This window comes from Hevea brasiliensis, chromosome 4, assembly GCF_030052815.1.
Source record: "Hevea brasiliensis isolate MT/VB/25A 57/8 chromosome 4, ASM3005281v1, whole genome shotgun sequence".
Classification (NCBI taxonomy): domain Eukaryota; kingdom Viridiplantae; phylum Streptophyta; class Magnoliopsida; order Malpighiales; family Euphorbiaceae; genus Hevea; species Hevea brasiliensis.
In genome coordinates this window covers 14,355,267-14,372,231 of record NC_079496.1, presented here as the reverse complement: position 1 = coordinate 14,372,231, position 16,965 = coordinate 14,355,267, and the positions used below count along the sequence as shown (strand labels likewise).

Below are 16,965 nucleotides of genomic sequence, written 5' to 3'. Positions count from 1 at the left end.
AGTACGAGACTCGAACACCGTTTCAGTTTCAGATGTTTTTCTTTCGATCAAATTAACATTGTTTTGGTCTGAACTCTGATCATTATCAACCAATTGTGAAAACAAAAGAGAGATTTTTGGATTACCAATTTGCAAGCCCATCAAAAAAAATAAGGGAAGCAATAGCTCAATCAAATTCTAAACTTTTCAATCTCATTAATAAAAATTGTAAGTAATTTATTATTATTATTTATTCAAAGATTTTTTTTTTCTTTTCATTATATAAATAAAAATAATCATTCAATTATTACCAATTTGCAAGCCCATAAAAAAAAAATAAGGGAAGCAATAGCTCAATCAAATTCTAAATTTTTCAATCTCATTAATAAAAATTGTAAGTAATTTATTATTATTATTTATTCAAAGATTTTTTTTCTTTTCATTATATAAATAAAAATAATCATTCAATTATTTATATTCTTACTTATTTTTGTTTTTAAAAATTAAATAAATGTAATTTGCTCCACAAAAATTTTTTTAACCACATTTCTTGTGATTTCATGAAAAAATAAGTGAAAATTCAAAGAGAAAAATTAAAATATTTTTAATTAAAAATCATTTAACAGATATCAAATTAACATAGTAAGTAATTAAATTCTAATTTAAAATTAGTGCCAAATTTTTTGGGCAAGAAAAAAAAAAGTGGGCTGGTATATTTTGCTCCATTGATCACTTTATCCAAAAACAATCAACAAAAGGGCCTAAGTAACAAGTCTCGTCTTCTTCCTTGCATCACTTTGCTGAAGAGCTCTCTGATAATGGCTTCCACTTTCCTTCAATCTCTCTCTCAACCAAATCCACTTCTCATAAACCAGAACTTAACTCAATTCTCCATAAACCCATCAATTCTAATCATCCAAAACCCACAAAAAGCCCATTTCTTCTCCATCAAATGCACTTCAACCTCATCCCCAGAACCCACCATTAATGATGATGACGACCCAACTCCATACTCCACCACCTTGAACAACGCAGAAACTTTCCCTATTGAAAAGAGAAGAAGATCTGAAATACTGAGAGAAAGAAAGTTAAAAAAAGAACTTACAAAAGCTGAGCCACCGAATTTTGAGATAGGGTGGAAAAGAACTAAAAAGATTGAGCTTGAGAAGCCAAAAGGGTATGTGATAATGGATTTCTTGGGGAAGTTGGAGGAGTTGATGGGAAAAGAGTTTGGTTCAACTGCTCTTTTGGCTAAGGCTGGAGAAATAGTAGCAGAGAGAGCCAGAGAAGAGGCAGAGGTGTTGAGAGATGAAGGGAAAGTAGAGGAGCGAATGGTGACTGAGTTGTTTAGGGTTTTGAAGTTGATGGAAATGGATTTGGCTATGGTTAAAGCTGCTGTTAAAGAAGAGACTCTGGGTGAGAGGCTTGAACAGGCCAAGGCCAGATGCAGGCAAGCTATACTTGTTGCTAATTCATTTTGAACATTAATCACAATAATAATAATAACAATAATATGGCTTTATTAACTTCTTTCAATCCAGGTTAATTTTAGGGACAATCTTCAAAACTCTTTTACTTGTAATAATTCATGAGTTGCCATCACACCAAGAGTTCCCAAGAATTCTATCCCTCACCATGATTATCGTTGCCAATTTATTGTGTCTGAATTTTCCTTTGGTTGATTTCAGTTGAATGAAAGGCTGGAATTCGAGATATCACCTAGTAAAAAATTAGTGGTACTTTATATGAATTTTTATCATAAGTTTTTCTGGACAATTAGCTCTTATTAATATTCAAATTCAAGATTAAACAACTTTAATATGACTGAGCTAATCAATCTCTATAAGCACCCCGCCAACAAATGGCAATCTTTCTTATTCAGTTGTTGACCTTGAGTGATTAGTTATTTTAATAGCTGTGACATTTAATTATTAGATATTAAGTGTTAATATTTAATTACTTGTATAGTAAATTTAAAATATAAGTGTTCAATAGAAATAGTTATTAGATTAGAAAAATAGTTATATTATCTTGTTGATTTTAATCAAAATGTTATAATTTTTCATAAATTATTTTAAAATATTAGTATAAATACTATATCATTAAACAATATAAATAAGAGATAATATTTTGACTCTAGTCAAAATACTAAACATTTACGGAATAAAGTTATTTTCATTTTAAGATATATTCAGTAATATTAGTTGTTCTAATAGCCGTTAACTTTCCTAGTAGCTGTCAATTATTTTTTTTAGTTGATAGTTGTTAACTGTTTTACTAGATTGTGCTTTAAGATAAAAGTGTTCAATAAAAATAATTATTAAATTAGATATTAAAAATAAAAATAATAGTTTTATCTTTTTAATTCTAGTCAAAACACCCTTCAACCTAATTAGGAGGATTACGCTTCATTAACCTAGCTCCTTCACACTTCACACGCTAGGCCATTTGTTGGGTATTAGTAAAATGAAGACTCGTAGTCGCAGCAATCAAATTTAGATTCAAGACTCGCAGTAGTACAAGTTGAGGCTACATATTAGTATCTCAAAATTTCAAGATATTGAGTGTAATTATTTCTTATGCTGCATATTAATTCTATCGTAGAAATTTATTAGCAAATTCAACTTTTAACAGTTCTTAGTTTTCTTTGACGAATTTCCCTTTTCTCAATTGGATCAACTTGCAAAATTGGCTCGAGATAGTCTTAAAGCATTGCTGCCATGACAATTCCACATATATGTTCTGATTACCAAGTGAGGATGAATAAGGAAAAAGAAATTCTTGTCACATTCTCACTCATGTAATAGTTAGTGCATCAATTCGGAAAATTTTCTGAGACGATGACGAATCTACAAATTTAAAAAATGAGTTCACATAATATATAATAAAATTATAAAATATTAAAATATGAGCTTAATTAAAAAAAAAATTCTAATCTTAAGCGTTTTAACAATTTGATTTAAATGTTTAAATCTTACGAAATTAACTAAATTTTTAAAAATTGTTAAAATTTTATCTAATTTTAATTAATCGAATTTTGACAAATTACCCTTTAATTAATAAATAACTAATAAACATAAAAGACAAAAATATTCACAAGTATCAATACTTTTAAATTCGTTATATCCATCCCTTATATGTAGACATGCGAGTTGATATTTATACATAAATAATAGAACAATAAGAGTTACATGAAAAAATTAAAACCAACAGGTTCCAACCAATATACTATATATTTTTCTTAATAATTTATAAACCTACTTAATAATTTTTTTCAAAGAGAAGGTCCAAGAACCCCACTGAAGAGCCAAAGCATATCATGTAAAAGATTCATTGGTGATTATGGAAGATATCATTACAGAATATAGAATCATCCGCTACAGGCTCTGGGGCCATTGGTTGGTGACCCACATAGTACAAGCCAACTATGCAGAGATAATAGTAAAAATTCCAAGGTTCCATGGCTATGTTCTATTGCTATTGGAAACTCGTTTCCTACAAAAAATAAAGAGTACCTGTATAGACAATGTTATTGGGTACGTTTTAACATTTTATCAACACTGCTATGAAAGGGAAAAGAAAAAGATTTAGAATTCCAAGAATCAAGTTCCGACCGGAAACATACCCATGGTGGAGCAACCAAAACCCTTGTGAAAATGGGCTGGAGTGACTTGTTGAAGAAACTTGTCCTCAACTTGTTCAGGAACTGCACATTTTGCTTACTTGCTCATAAATGGGTAGTTTTTACTTTCCTTTTCTTCTTCCTCCTTTTGCATGCTCCGCTAGAAGGCCCCCACTGCCATTGAATTTTTCCATGAGTTGGATAAAGTTGCAAGTTAGTCTTATTTATATTTTTATCCACATTTAGATTTGGGTTCATTTCACTATTGATTCTTTTTCCTGGTTGTTCTTGTTCTTTTTTTCATTCGTTTTTTCTTTGTTTTTTTTCTTCTTTTTTCCCTTTGTAGAATTGGACCCAATGTAAGTCTTTTGACAGGCTTGGATAATCAAGCAAACATGAAGATCGTATTTTGGAATTTTAGCAAGCATAAGCTTCGCCGATTTTTGGTCCCCTGAAGCCAAAAGGGCTTGATACATCCTGCAACAAGCCAAAGAACAAAAACCAATAGAAGTTAGACAAAACAGATTTAACATGTACCTTCAACCTCACCAATGCTTGAAACGACAATAAAAAGATAAGTGTATGCCTTAAATAACTCGTGACGTTGTAAGGATATCCGGCAGCCTCATACTCTTTCCAGATCGAAAGAGAATTATGCAAATCTTTGGCCCTACCACAAGCACTGAGGAGAAAATCAAGAGATTTCCGAGATGGACAAACACAAAGCTCATCCTTAATGGCTTGAAGCAACTCCAGTCCCATATGCAGCTCCATAGGCTGTGTCTCAGCAAACAGTGAGAAAACCTACACACGTATGATGACAAAACCAGAGTGGCATGATGTCAGTGGGGTTGACTTATAAACAGAAAACTAAATATCTACAGAGCTCCGATTTGCAGGTCAGTAATGAAGAAACAACTGTCTAAAGTATGCCTAACCACAACACACAATGTACTGACACGTGGAAATAGAGTTTAAGATAGTTCAAGAAATTATTCCCACACCACAATTAGTGTACAGCCTAAATATAGCTATACGATTATGAGTATCTCAAAAGTTATAATACAAATGAAAATGTGACAAATTTCTGCACTACAAGTAAGAAGTGCATATGTCAAAAGGTCGTGTAGGGAGGAACAAGTTCAAACCTCATCGAAAAGAACTTGCATGACCAACTCATCACTGCTGATTCTATCCTTAAGTTGCTTGAGCAGATTGACGGCAGAACTATATATATAAAAAATAATAATAATAATAATAATGAGCATAAGCAAAATCCAAATCTTTAAAAGAAAAAAAGCAAAATTGGCAGACACAAACTGTTCAAGAACATATAAAATTGCCAACTGGGCCTAGCTCACATGGTAAGGAGAAGAAAAAAGGGGGTTGAGTTTGGCAGAGGTCATTGATTTGGGCCATAGCCTCCTGTACCAAAGAGGGGAAGGGAAAAAGAAAAAGAAGAAGAAGAAGAAGAGGAAGAAACCTTATATGCTTGTTACGCATACAATACATGATAACTCTGCAGCAACCGTCCACCCAATAGTCAGGATCTTGCAATTCTTCCAGAAGCTTAAGCAATCTACTTATTTCGCCTTCAGATTGAAGATGATCCTAAAAGGATTTAAAAAGAATGTTATAACTTGTGAAAAATAGAGAGAATAAAACACTTATACACAAAAACTTACAATAAGACATATGACAGATTTTGGCTCCAAAGAGTTTCCAGCATTCTTGATTTCTTCATATAAACCAAGGGCATCATCCAATTGACCATGTGATGCAAGAGCTGAGACAAGTACACTTTTGATTTCGTTAAAGTTCTTAAGAGGAATCCTTTCGTCTGAGAGTACCTAACACATAGAATGGCATCTGTGAGAAAATATCAACATACAAGAAAGATATAAACATAATATTACACCAAACCTTAATAGAACAGCAAACATTCCAGTGGAAGATCACAATTATAGAAAACCAGTAAATTGTGTCAACAGTACACAATCTTAATGGATATCTTGAAATTAAAAATGAAGTTGGTTAGAAGAATGTAGATAAATTAGATATGGAAATTGAAAAATTAATGAAAATTTTGTGAAAGCTGAACAACTAACAAACAAACAGTATTAGAAAAGTGAGCCAATAAAGCAATGTAAAATTCAAACAATAGAAAATGTATCCAATGCAAGATCATTCAAGTGAATTTTATTAAAATTTTGAGAGAAGTGAGTCCACTAGAAGCTACATGCTGCACGCATAAATACCTGTTTTGCCTTCTCAAACTGCCCACAAGTTGCATATGCATTAATGAGTGCCATGTAAATTTGCTTTGACACTGAAATTCCAGCAATCTTCAGTTCTTCGTGGTACTAAAATAACCAGATAAACATCCACATCAGGTTAAGCCTTCACATATTGCAGCATCAGACGCCTTTCTTTTTTCAGCAAGAAAAAAAAAAAAAAACTTTTTGTTGTTTAACATACAAGAACATTCGTTGGTCTACTTGCTTTACATACAAGTGAGAAATGACACCATAACTAATACATAAATTTTAAACTACCTTGATAATTTGATCTTCATTGTCACAGTTGACTATTAAATAGCTGTAAGTTTGAGAATCAGGTTTTACACCTGCAAGTTTCATTTTCTTGAAAACCGCTAATGCACCATTAATGTTTTTCTGCAGAGAAATTAAAAGCAGAATGAAAGTAAAAAGACAAAATGCATCAGAAAGAAGAAGTTCATATCTAAAACAGTATGCAAATAAGAAAAGTAAGAATGCTAATGTGCAGAAAAATGCACAACATAAAATATAATGTGAGGTTTATAAATTATAATATTATGAAATTATGCTTCTTTTAACTTGAATAGGAGATCATTCTTCAAGTTGGATAGAGAATCCGAGACATAAGAATAACTTGCACATGATGATGAAGCAGAAATAAAGTAACTACTTCTCAAACCCAACAACATTAGATTTATTACCTCAATCCTAATACTGCCAAAAAGAGCTCCATTTTTGTTCATGTTTTGATTCAGCCTAAAAAATAAATTGGCATGCTTACTGTTTAGAGCCACATTACTCATTCATTTGTGGGACTCCAGTACTCCACCTTTTTTCCTTATAGCTCTCTTCTACCAAATTCTGTCATTCCTTCCAAATACAATTATGGCCTTCATTGCCCATGATTGACCACAATATATCACCTTCAATAACTTGTATTTCTAACTGTTGACAAATTAATCCATTTCCGGATCTAAATTTGTTTAACTAATTTTCCATCTCAACATAAAGCGCATATGGTGTCCTCAGAATCGTCCTCTACTAACAATGAAAATGATACTCCAAATTTTACAGGGTTTACCACAAAGCGAGGTGGAATTTCATGAATGCTTCTCACCTATATGTCTGCTAACTAGTGAAGATCACTTATTTGCATGAAAAGAGAGAGAGAGAGAGAGAGAGAGAGAGAGAGAGAGAGAGAGAGAGTACTGGGGAATAATTTTTAACTACTAAAATTTTCTCCTGCAGAAGCCATTTGATTTACACAGTGCAGAGCCAAAAAATGATGCAACATATGTCACGAGTCATGCAATGCACCAATATATATCACAATGCTGAGTATGTTACCTCTCGAAAATATACTGCCATTATAGCATTGTACATACTTGCTGTAGGTGTCAACTTTAATTTCTTTAAATCATCAAGCAGATCATATGCACCACCAAACTGGATTTAATAGCCAAAAAAAAAAAGTTAACACAATAAAAGAGGATTATACAACAGATGAAGAAACATTATTTTATGAGTGGTAGCAAAGAAAATGAGAATGAAGAAAAGATACACTCATGACTGGATGCACACATACATGTGCTTGCATACACAGAAACAAACAAACACATACAGCGAGATATTACAACTTACATCTTTCATTTTTGCCCTCAAACTTATCATGCTCCTGAAAGTCTCACAATTTGGTATCAAGTTATGATGGCGGACCAAAGAATAAATCCGTTGACCCTTGAAATCAAATAAAGTGACAAATGGGAAGGAAAAGAAGAAAGATTTCAGAGCAATCAACTATAGAAAAATAAATATCGAAAGAACTCATAAAATAGCAAGGATTATTTATGGATCTCTCATTGAATTTAAATGCGAAAACTTCTCTTGCTTGTCAAATCAATGTTCAATACATGTTTCAATGTATACAGAAGAGAGGAAAAGTATGGCACATAGGGGTGGAACATTTAAAGTCGATGCAACATACCAAATTAAACTCAAAGCTTGCCTCGCTAGCAAGCAATATAGAATTTAGCATGTCTATGGATAAGGTTAAACCCTCTCTGCAAATCTGGTCAACTACATCAAGAGCTGCATGCACCTACATCAAGAATCAAGATAGACAAATCAATCAATATAATGGTCATCTGCACACATATATATATAACCTATGAAAACTGAGAAGATTGAATAGAGCCTCATTAAAAAAATTAGACCCCTAAGTGAGAGGAGGATGCTCATTTTCGAATTTCAAATAAAATCATATCCAAAACAAATTTTAAACAATTGAGTCATACCTTATGGGAATCACAACAAAATATTATGAGCTTCTCATATAACTTTAAAGCAGGTGCAATCTCCAGCACTGAGTGCATGTTTTTGAATTTTAAAATGACATCCTCAACCTTCAATGGAAAACGTAACATTTAAAGAGATTAAGAGCCAAGATAAGTTACTTTTTGGAAATTCCAATGAATAAAAATATGGAAGTGTGGTCAAGTGGGTATTTGTGCAATCACCCAAACAATAATGAAACTTCAAATGCAATTTGTTACAAGATTTAGAGAGATGAGTTCCTTATGATCAAACAATGTTTAAAATTTTAGGGTGAAAATAAGTCCAAGAGATTATAATGGTCATGCAAGTTGAAGAAATCAACATTGTGTGCTTTGAGAAAAGTTAAGACTTCTTTTAGGATCAATTCAGTTTTCTAGCTGAAAACATCATAAATAAAGACTAAAATAACAAGAAATAAGCAATCTCTTGAGATCCACAACTAATAAAAATTTCATACCACAGTGAAGCAAAAACTATATAGAAACAATTGCTCAAACACAAACCAGATGAGAGGGCCTAATTTTGCAGTAGCAGCCAGACCATAGTGTACTGTGTACCACTTATTAGAAATATCTATTTGTGATCATCAGAGCTGCCTAGCAAAGCCTAGCTAGAAGCTGTCTGTCCTAGCCCAGCTTGGCTCATTAGGATTTAGAAGGTCAAGCTTGAACTAAAGCTCATCATGTATGCAGATTGCCCACTAAATATTTAATTAGTCATAAAATAGGCCAACAACTGGAAAACATAAAAAACAATAAGACCTCATCACTAGTGCAGAATCAACACATCAATGCAAATAAACAAAATACAAAAAGATGTACTATTTTTTCTTTAAAAAAAAAAAACCTTAAAAATTCACCGTAACACTAGCATGAATCATTGATAGCATACTGTGCAAATCTTTAGAACCATAATATTATTTATTTAATTAATTTTGATAAGGAAAGAGAATAATAATATTACAGGATACCAAGAGGGCATCAACCAGTGTAAAGAAAAAAATTAATAGAAAAGGAGTTCCTGTATATATATCAACATGGTGCATCACTAAACAAAAATTCAAAGGTATTAAACCACTAGAAACATACTATTACTTTGCACAACTTCAAATGCAAGGAAGATTTCAAGTCCAATACAGTTAATACATAATACAGTTACTACAAAGAAGAAAACAGCAAGTGAAGCAGATGTACCTCAGAATTATAGCTTCCAGGAAATTAGCAGAAGCATTCAGACTCAGAGAGGTTACTTACCGCTAAATTAGGGATGCTAGTAGCATAACTAAAGATGAGAGTTGATATATTCTCTATGCCATAATCTGCATTTTATCATGGTAACACATCACAAATGCATATAAGGCAGAAAGCAGTTACGAAGAAATACATGCTTTGTCTTTCATCAGATCCAAATGTTCTCAATCTATTTCCAGCCCAGATTAACAAGCTAGTTTAACATAGTGTTTGTTCAATTCCATTCTACAAAATTTGTGAAATTCAATTGAATTCTAGTTAGAATTCATTTGAAAGGATTTCTAATGTTTGGAATGACACAACTTAAAATACATAATTCAATTGAATTCCATATAATTCATTTTTTAGTATAATTTCATAATTGAAATATATTTGCTCTCATTTTCTAACCCACCCCTCAATAGTAAAATTAAAAAATAATAATTTTCTTCTCTATCAAAAAAAAAATCTTATACCTAATAAATTTATAACAATTAAAAATATATTAATAAATATAAAATAAATTAACATGTCTCATAATCTAGAAGATTCATTGTGAAAGGCTTTTCACATTATATAAGTTTACAAAGTAGAAAGTGATTAGGTATAAAAAAATTATTAAGAAGCGAAACAAATAACTCTCTTTTTATTTTTTAATTAACTAATAGTACTTGATAAGTTTTTTAATTAATAAATATAAGAAGAAGGATGATTGAGTGAAATTTTTTTTGATAAGGGCATTTTAGTCCAAAAATGTTGCTAGGTAAGTTTTATGGAATTCATTTCAAATTCTATCAAATTTTATAGAAATTGGTTTTAGTTATAACCAATTCTATAGAATTGAATTCTAATTTTTATTCCAACCAAAAAAATTAAATATGGAATTAAATTGAATTCCACAAAATTTTGTAAAATGGAATGAACCAAGCAGGGTCTAAAAGCTTCAGCTTCACTTAAGAGAAAAGAGAGAACTGAAGTGTCGGAATTAGGATAATCTGCAATGTAGTCATTTGGAGACTATTCAATTCTTAATGCTTTATGGAAAAGAATAGAAAAGAAAAGAAATATCATTTCTCTATTTTCTTTTGTTTGGACAGCAATTAGAAAAAGGAAGTTAGAGGAAAAAAATGGAAATTAGATTTCCTAATTTCCTTTAAACCTCCAAAAATTTTCTCTCCAATTTGGAGTAAAAAGGAGGAAAATAAGAAAGTAAAATAATTATAAAGGCTGAAGTATGAATATATCCTTACACCATATAACATGACAAGGGTATAACAATTAAAAAAAAAAAAAAAACTTTTTAAACTTATTTCTTTTTTTTTTTTCTATCCACATTCCACTCTCTCACATAAGGTAACCAAACAATATAACATAAAACAGATTTCTTTTCTTTTCTTTTCCTCTACTTAATTTCTTTTCATTTCCATCGCACAATTAAGGAAAAAAACAAAGGCTAATTTCTTTTATAAGTAATAATTCTTTAGTACAGGTAAATTTACGAAAACTAAGACCATATTACAAAATTATAATGTCTTGTAATTTTACACCTTCAATTAATTTATCGACGTATGATTCTACACATTAAGAAAGAGAAAATTATAATGAACATACCACATTCTTTGAATTCCAAAAGGAACTTCTCTGCCAGGGGCTCCAACATTAGTCTCCCTAAGGATTTAAAGATGCTTACCGCATGGTCCAAAGATGAAACTTTTGTTATATCTATAATCTCTAACAACTGCAACAGCTCATTCTTCTGTTCTGTTTCGCAAAGTGCTAATAAATAATTTTCTGCAAAAGGAGTATGATATTTGTTGGTTGCAGTAACGCCCAATACATGAAAGTTAACTGTCTTGTTGAGCATGAAAAAGAGAACATAACTGCCTACATTTTTCTTAGATGCTAGCTCTATTTGATACTGAAACAAACATAGCAGATAAGAATTAGCTTGTATGGTAACTTAATGCAGCAGCCACATACCTTGTAAAGTTATAGTTTCATTTGAATGGTTGTTAGAAATATGATTGCAGAGTTCCTGAATCTTTTCTTTGTTATTGACTCTAGCATGTAGGAGCATCTCATAGTAACCTAATCTTCCAAGCGAACTTGGGTTATCCTCCTTGATAAATTTACAGAAAAAGTTGAATTCTTCTACCATACCCATATCAATTATATACATAAGAAATGGACCATAAGTTTCATTTTCTAGCTGGAAACCCTGCTCCTTCATTAACTTCATAAGTTTAAAAGCCCTGGAAATATACTCCAAGGCAAAATCCTCATCATCACTTTCCCTAGCCTTATTAATGCAAATCTCTATCAAAGCATTGTATTCTTTCACACCATTTTCACGTCCTAATTTTCCAAATGCAACCATTGTAGCTCGTACCCCCAGTGTCTGTGCACACAATTTAACTAACCGGTCAAAACGATTGCCTTGAGTAGATTTAAAAATCCATGTATCTTTCCTTTTGCGGGATACTTCTTTCCGTCGTTCAGATCTAATCTCAGTATGGAAATTAGGAACCCAAGGTATTTCCAACTTGTTTTCCAAAGATGTCTTTCTGCTGGTTCGTTGCAAATCAGGTGAGGCAACTGAAGCATCACCTGCAGAGTGAAATATAGCACTAAATAGCATTGCATTGTGTAATAGCTGAAAAAAAAAACATTTTTGAAATCCAAATATACACCACAGATGATTTAATAATTCAAAAATGCCACAACATAGATGAAAACATAGATTGTTGATAATTCGTCCACTTAGGAAGATAGCTAAAGATTCTAAATTCTTTATGCAAGTCAAACATTCTGTGGCCAATTGCATAAAGAAATTTGCAAACTAATACAAGAACTCTAACCAGCTTGTTTGCAATGTAAGTGCAAAGGCCTTTTTCGTGCAACGCTAAAAATCTTGGGGCCTCATTTTTTCTATTATATTTTCTCCTCTTTCATTTTAAAATGCCAACGCATGGCATTATATGAAATTAGTCTTTCCACCCCTTCTTTGCATAAATTTTGATTATTCAGTGCCAAAGAACACAAGAGGCAACAACTAAATCTAGTGGTTCAAAATTCGCAAAATACATACCTGCTAATATCGAAGAAATTTCCAGCGCTAGCTGCTTGGTATCTTCTTCTGCAATAAGCAAACCAAAAAGAATTGCAATTAAAGTCCAAAAACTAAAAGAGAAAAAAAAAAATCATCATTCTCCTCCGTTGGAGAGAAGCCGCACCGTAATCTGAACCGGAGTCTTCTGCGTTGAGGATGGGGATAGCAGAAAGAACGGAGAGCGAAGGAGCATTTATAGGATCAAGCGGTGGTTTAGGGAATTTCACTGAGCCTTTAGTAATGGAATGAGAAATAGATGGAGATGAGATGTCGAGAGAGGACACATAATGTTTAAGAGCTGTATCCATCCCCTGTGAGGTTTTAACGGTAGTGGTGGTGGCCGCTGTGGAGGTGGCGGCGGCTTTAGCTTTGGCTTTGGCTTTTAACGAAGAGCCGAAGAGAGAGCTCAAGTTCTTGAGCTTGCGCATTTGGGAACTGAGGAGGGTTTTGGGTTTCTGTTCCCATTTTTCTTGTATTTGAGGCACTGGTTAAAAAAAAAAAAAAAGAAACCCTTTTTATTTTATTCAATTTAAAAATATTTTCAATAGATTAAAAATTATGAAGTTCTTGAGTTATGTATATTTTTTAAATGGTTAAAGATTCAGATTTCTGCCACAATTTTTTTAATAAAAATGAAAGCTTTATTTTAATATTAAAATTTTAAATATTTTAATTTTGATTAAATAATTAAAATAGTGATATGGGAATTTCTCTTGGGAAAAAAAAATTCTGCAATATTTTTTTATGAACCAAAGCAACATTAGATTATAAGATGTTTGTGATTTTGTTTCTGTGGTAATGAACTGTTAAGAGTGAACAAATCTTTGCTGCTTTTCATCATGTGTTTGTTCTTGACTTCACCTCACAGCCACAGGCAGGAGAAATACAAGAACTTTAAGATTTCGGAAAAGAAGAAAGCTCCAGACCAACTGCAATAGAAGCAATGAGCAGAGCAAGTGCTAACCTGGAAAAGGAACTGCCAGTTAAGAAAAATGATGATGCAATGGTATCAGAGATAATGAATCTTTTCATATGTTTGCTTGTCTGCAGAAGCGGCTTGCCTTGGCTTTCATATTTTTACATGGGGAATTCTTTTCCAGGAGGATCCAAGTAGGTGGGAAGCCAAGAAGCTCTTAACCATGTTCTGCTGTCGAAGGACATACAAACCAAGTCTCCAAGGGGATATGCTGCTAGTTTGATTTTTAATGTGTGATATTTGGTTTAAGTAGTTTATGATTATAACTTTTAGTTTTCCTATTATTAATTAAATTGTAATTATCATCATAAATTTTTTAAATGAATAAGATATATAAACAGTCTTAAAATTGTTTAAGAGAAGAAGGGGGATTGCTTTTGTAGTAAGCAAATAATGGGCAAATGACCAATTCTAGCATAAAGTAGCTTAACCATGTAACCCAAATCGGCATTTAAGCTGGAAGCCCCTACATGGACCATTGAAAAAGATTGTTTATAAGCACAAGAATTAAGCACATTTGGATTTATAATTTATAAAATGACAATCGAGTGAGATTAGGTATTCGATTACTGGGTTATTAGTTTAATTAAGATTAGTCTGGAATTATATGTAATATATGTAATAAAATTAAATTTAAAAAAAAAAAAAAGATAAAAGAAGTCAACTCAAAATTCCATCTATTATGTAGAACACATCTAGCTACCAGATGCACGTTTAGATGGGGCAGCGAAAACTAATCTTGATCTCTTGAATATATTGGTGGCAAAGCAGGCCATAATATGTCCGCTACAACAGTCAAACCATACTTGTATTGACTGTGCAATTGCAATAATGGATCAAACACCTTTTGTGCATGGAATTGAAGACACCATGTGCAGTGATGAAGCCACTATAATGGAATTAATGTCTTGCACCATGAAACAGAGTAGCTTTTTATCAAACAGGCTTCAGACATGAAATTGAAGCAACAGATAAAAGATGCGAAGCACTGGGTCAGAATATAATTGCAATAATGGAAACGATCATAAAATGTGACATGAAGTTGATTTCCCTGGGTACCAAAAGATGCTTCCATGGCTATAAAAAGGCATTTTAATGTAACAAAATCAAAGTATGAATTTGCATAAGCCAGAAGACCAAAAGGAGAAGTCATAGTGACTGAAAATTTATTGTATTAAAAATGTTGAGGAGATTCTAAACAAACTGGAAGAGGAAAACTTGGGGAAGCCATAGTAACTGTATGGAAGAATTTGGGATTGTTGTGTCAAAATGTTGGCTAAACTCTTATATTGTGGTATCATTGCATAGGTTTTGTAGCTGTGCCTTTCCCACTGAGCATGTAAAAGTTCCCCTACATCATCTGGTCTAGCATTATTGTACTGCCAATGGTTAGGTTCCAAACCCAAATAGGCAATATTGTCCCTATCACAGAAAAAAAGAAAAAATAGAACTAAGAAAACACATTGACCATCCCTATGTATATGATTTTGATGCATAAAACCACCTTTATCTTTATTCTTTTAATTGTGGATCTGTCATAATAAATATATTGAAATTCATAAGAACATCTATGCATTGATATGGCTGCTTGAAGTTCATGATTACAGCAGACTGCGAGAGTTGTGCAAGACGACCAATATGTTACCATCAAAGAGCAAAATCAGATGGTTTATTGCAGCTTTTACTTGAAAGAAATATGAAATGACAAAGAGTTGCACATCCAAAACTCAATAGGCAACTATGCTAAGATAACTAACATTTTACTACTGCAATGATAATACCATATACTTCATGTGCATAATGTGTAAGAAAGGAAATGAAAAGTATAGAAAAGCTTTGCGCTAAAAGCAGCTTTGTACTAGTGTGAAAATGAAGCCACTGAATGTAATGCTGCATAACTCGTGTTAGTGTCAGGTCACAGATGATCATATGAAGATTATGGAACAGAAGCCTCCTTGGCAGTAGCAGATTTGACAAAAAGGCAAACGTACATACACAAACAGAACACTTTAACCCTTTATAAAAATGTCAATTCTTGGTCTAACATAATATCAAACATTTGTAACAACTTTTATGAACAAATGAAGAATTATACAAAAATAAAATTCAAAAAAAAAAAAACTGATGCCGAATATAAGATATTCAATCAGGGGGAAAATCATACCTGACACTTGGAACTTGGAAGAGCTTAGTTCAAACTTGGAAGAGCTTAGTTCACCTGACAATTTACAGCCTCTCATTGTTTAGTTAATATACCACGCCAAAAAGTTACCTCCATTTCTCATGGTGCTTGGCTTTTCATCAAGCAGGTGGCATAATTTGAAGTACTCAATCTCTATATATAAAGATGCCACTTGGCTAAAAGATGGGCTGCCACTTGGTAACATTGTTTTAACCACTTTTATTTTTTTTTTTTTAAAAAAAGATAAACATTTTTAAAGTTGAACTTTATAATATTTATACAAATTATATAGAAATAGACTAACATGTGTGATACCTTTAGTAGTAGGTAAGTCACGTTTAGGGTAAAGGGGGCAATTGCCTCCCTTAATTTTTTTTTTCAAAATTACTAAATATAAAAATATTATATTTGCAAATTTTCCCCTTAAAATTTAATATTTATCTCCAAAATTTTTACTTAAACAAAAAGACAAAGAAGTATTTTAATTTTTATCTTTATATTATAAAAAAACAACTTCTTAAAAGTTATATTTTGTTTATCTTTTTAATTATAATTCACAGAAAAGGGAAATAAAGTTAAAAAAAAAGTTGAAAAATAAAAAAAAGTGAGGGATAAAAAATTAAATTCAATTTTGGGATATGTCAGTAATTTTGTATTTGTTTTTAGTTTTTCATTTTTCTTGTGCCTTTTTTTTTTTTTGAATTCTCAAATAAAAAATTTATTATAGTTTTATGGATTTTTGCAACTTGTAAGTACCCATATCTATTTTATAAATTTATTTTTTTATATTCTCAATTTTAATTTTTATTGTAAATATAATAAAATATAAAAAAAAATATTGATAATTTGCATCATAATTTTAAAATTTTATTAATTTTGATGATTGGATAACTCATCGATTCTTAAAATTGTTAAAGACTATATTATTAAAATCATGTTATTGTGATTCTTATATAATTTTACTTTAATTGCAATTGCGTAAATTATTGTTATCATATTTGGTTCCTAGAATTTGTTAAAAAATCATGATATCATAATTCTTATAAATTAGTTTTTTTATTAGTTAGAGTTTCTCTTCTTATACTAATAAAAAATACTAGTTATAATCCTTAGGTGAATTCTGTAAAGTCAGAAGTTCAAATCTTAGAATCATCTTTATTAAGAAAGTTTTACTTAAATATCACTATCGGCACAAGCATGAGATATCACGTACTTAAATAAAAAAGAGATGACAGTGGGAGATGATCAAGTAAGC

The 16,965-nt window shown here is 31.5% G+C and overlaps 2 protein-coding genes and 1 long non-coding RNA gene across 5 annotated transcripts; 1 reads left to right on the top strand and 2 right to left on the bottom strand.

Annotated features, from left to right (window-relative positions):
• The first annotated feature begins 718 nt into the window (after positions 1-718).
• On the top strand, positions 719-1,694 carry LOC110632703 (protein CHLORORESPIRATORY REDUCTION 41, chloroplastic). The gene has a single exon (XM_021781021.2). The coding sequence runs from the start codon at positions 798-800 to the stop codon at positions 1,458-1,460; it is 663 nt and encodes a 220-aa protein (XP_021636713.2). The 5' UTR covers positions 719-797; the 3' UTR covers positions 1,461-1,694.
• Positions 1,695-3,296: 1,602 nt separating this feature from the next.
• On the bottom strand, positions 3,297-13,040 carry LOC110632715 (pentatricopeptide repeat-containing protein At4g04790, mitochondrial). 3 transcript variants are annotated; one of them, XR_002490691.2, is made up of 17 exons: positions 12,677-13,040; positions 12,532-12,579; positions 11,424-12,050; positions 11,055-11,234; positions 9,468-9,532; positions 8,175-8,282; positions 7,865-7,978; positions 7,522-7,617; positions 7,228-7,326; positions 6,157-6,276; positions 5,860-5,964; positions 5,287-5,451; positions 5,085-5,212; positions 4,750-4,828; positions 4,188-4,405; positions 3,605-4,078; positions 3,297-3,494 (listed from the first exon to the last, which is right to left on the bottom strand). XR_002490691.2 is itself a non-coding variant. In XM_021781040.2 (16 exons), exons 1-16 carry the CDS (start codon positions 12,978-12,980, stop codon positions 3,856-3,858), a joined length of 2,679 nt encoding a protein of 892 aa, XP_021636732.2. In that variant the 5' UTR covers positions 12,981-13,040; the 3' UTR covers positions 3,297-3,855. The 3 variants fall into 3 exon arrangements, 1 of the variants encoding a protein (XP_021636732.2); XR_002490692.2 differs by having other exon boundaries at positions 3,297-3,474; XM_021781040.2 differs by having other exon boundaries at positions 3,297-4,078.
• Positions 13,041-14,683: 1,643 nt separating this feature from the next.
• On the bottom strand, positions 14,684-15,806 carry LOC131179533 (uncharacterized). The gene is made up of 2 exons (XR_009148432.1): positions 15,693-15,806; positions 14,684-14,950 (listed from the first exon to the last, which is right to left on the bottom strand). It is a non-coding gene; the product is annotated as an uncharacterized LOC131179533 (long non-coding RNA).
• Positions 15,807-16,965: the final 1,159 nt, after the last annotated feature.

Coding starts and splice junctions, on each gene's coding strand:
- LOC110632715 (XM_021781040.2), bottom strand. CDS start 12,980: ATGCGCAAGCTCAAGAACTTGAGCTCTCTCTTCGGCTCTTCGTTAAAA. Junction 7,979..8,174: donor TTTGTTGTGATTCCCATAAG/GTATGACTCAAT, acceptor TTCTTGATGTAG/GTGCATGCAGCTCTTGATGT. Junction 4,406..4,749: donor TGCAAGTTCTTTTCGATGAG/GTTTGAACTTGT, acceptor ATACGTGTGTAG/GTTTTCTCACTGTTTGCTGA.
- LOC110632703 (XM_021781021.2), top strand. CDS start 798: ATGGCTTCCACTTTCCTTCAATCTCTCTCTCAACCAAATCCACTTCTC.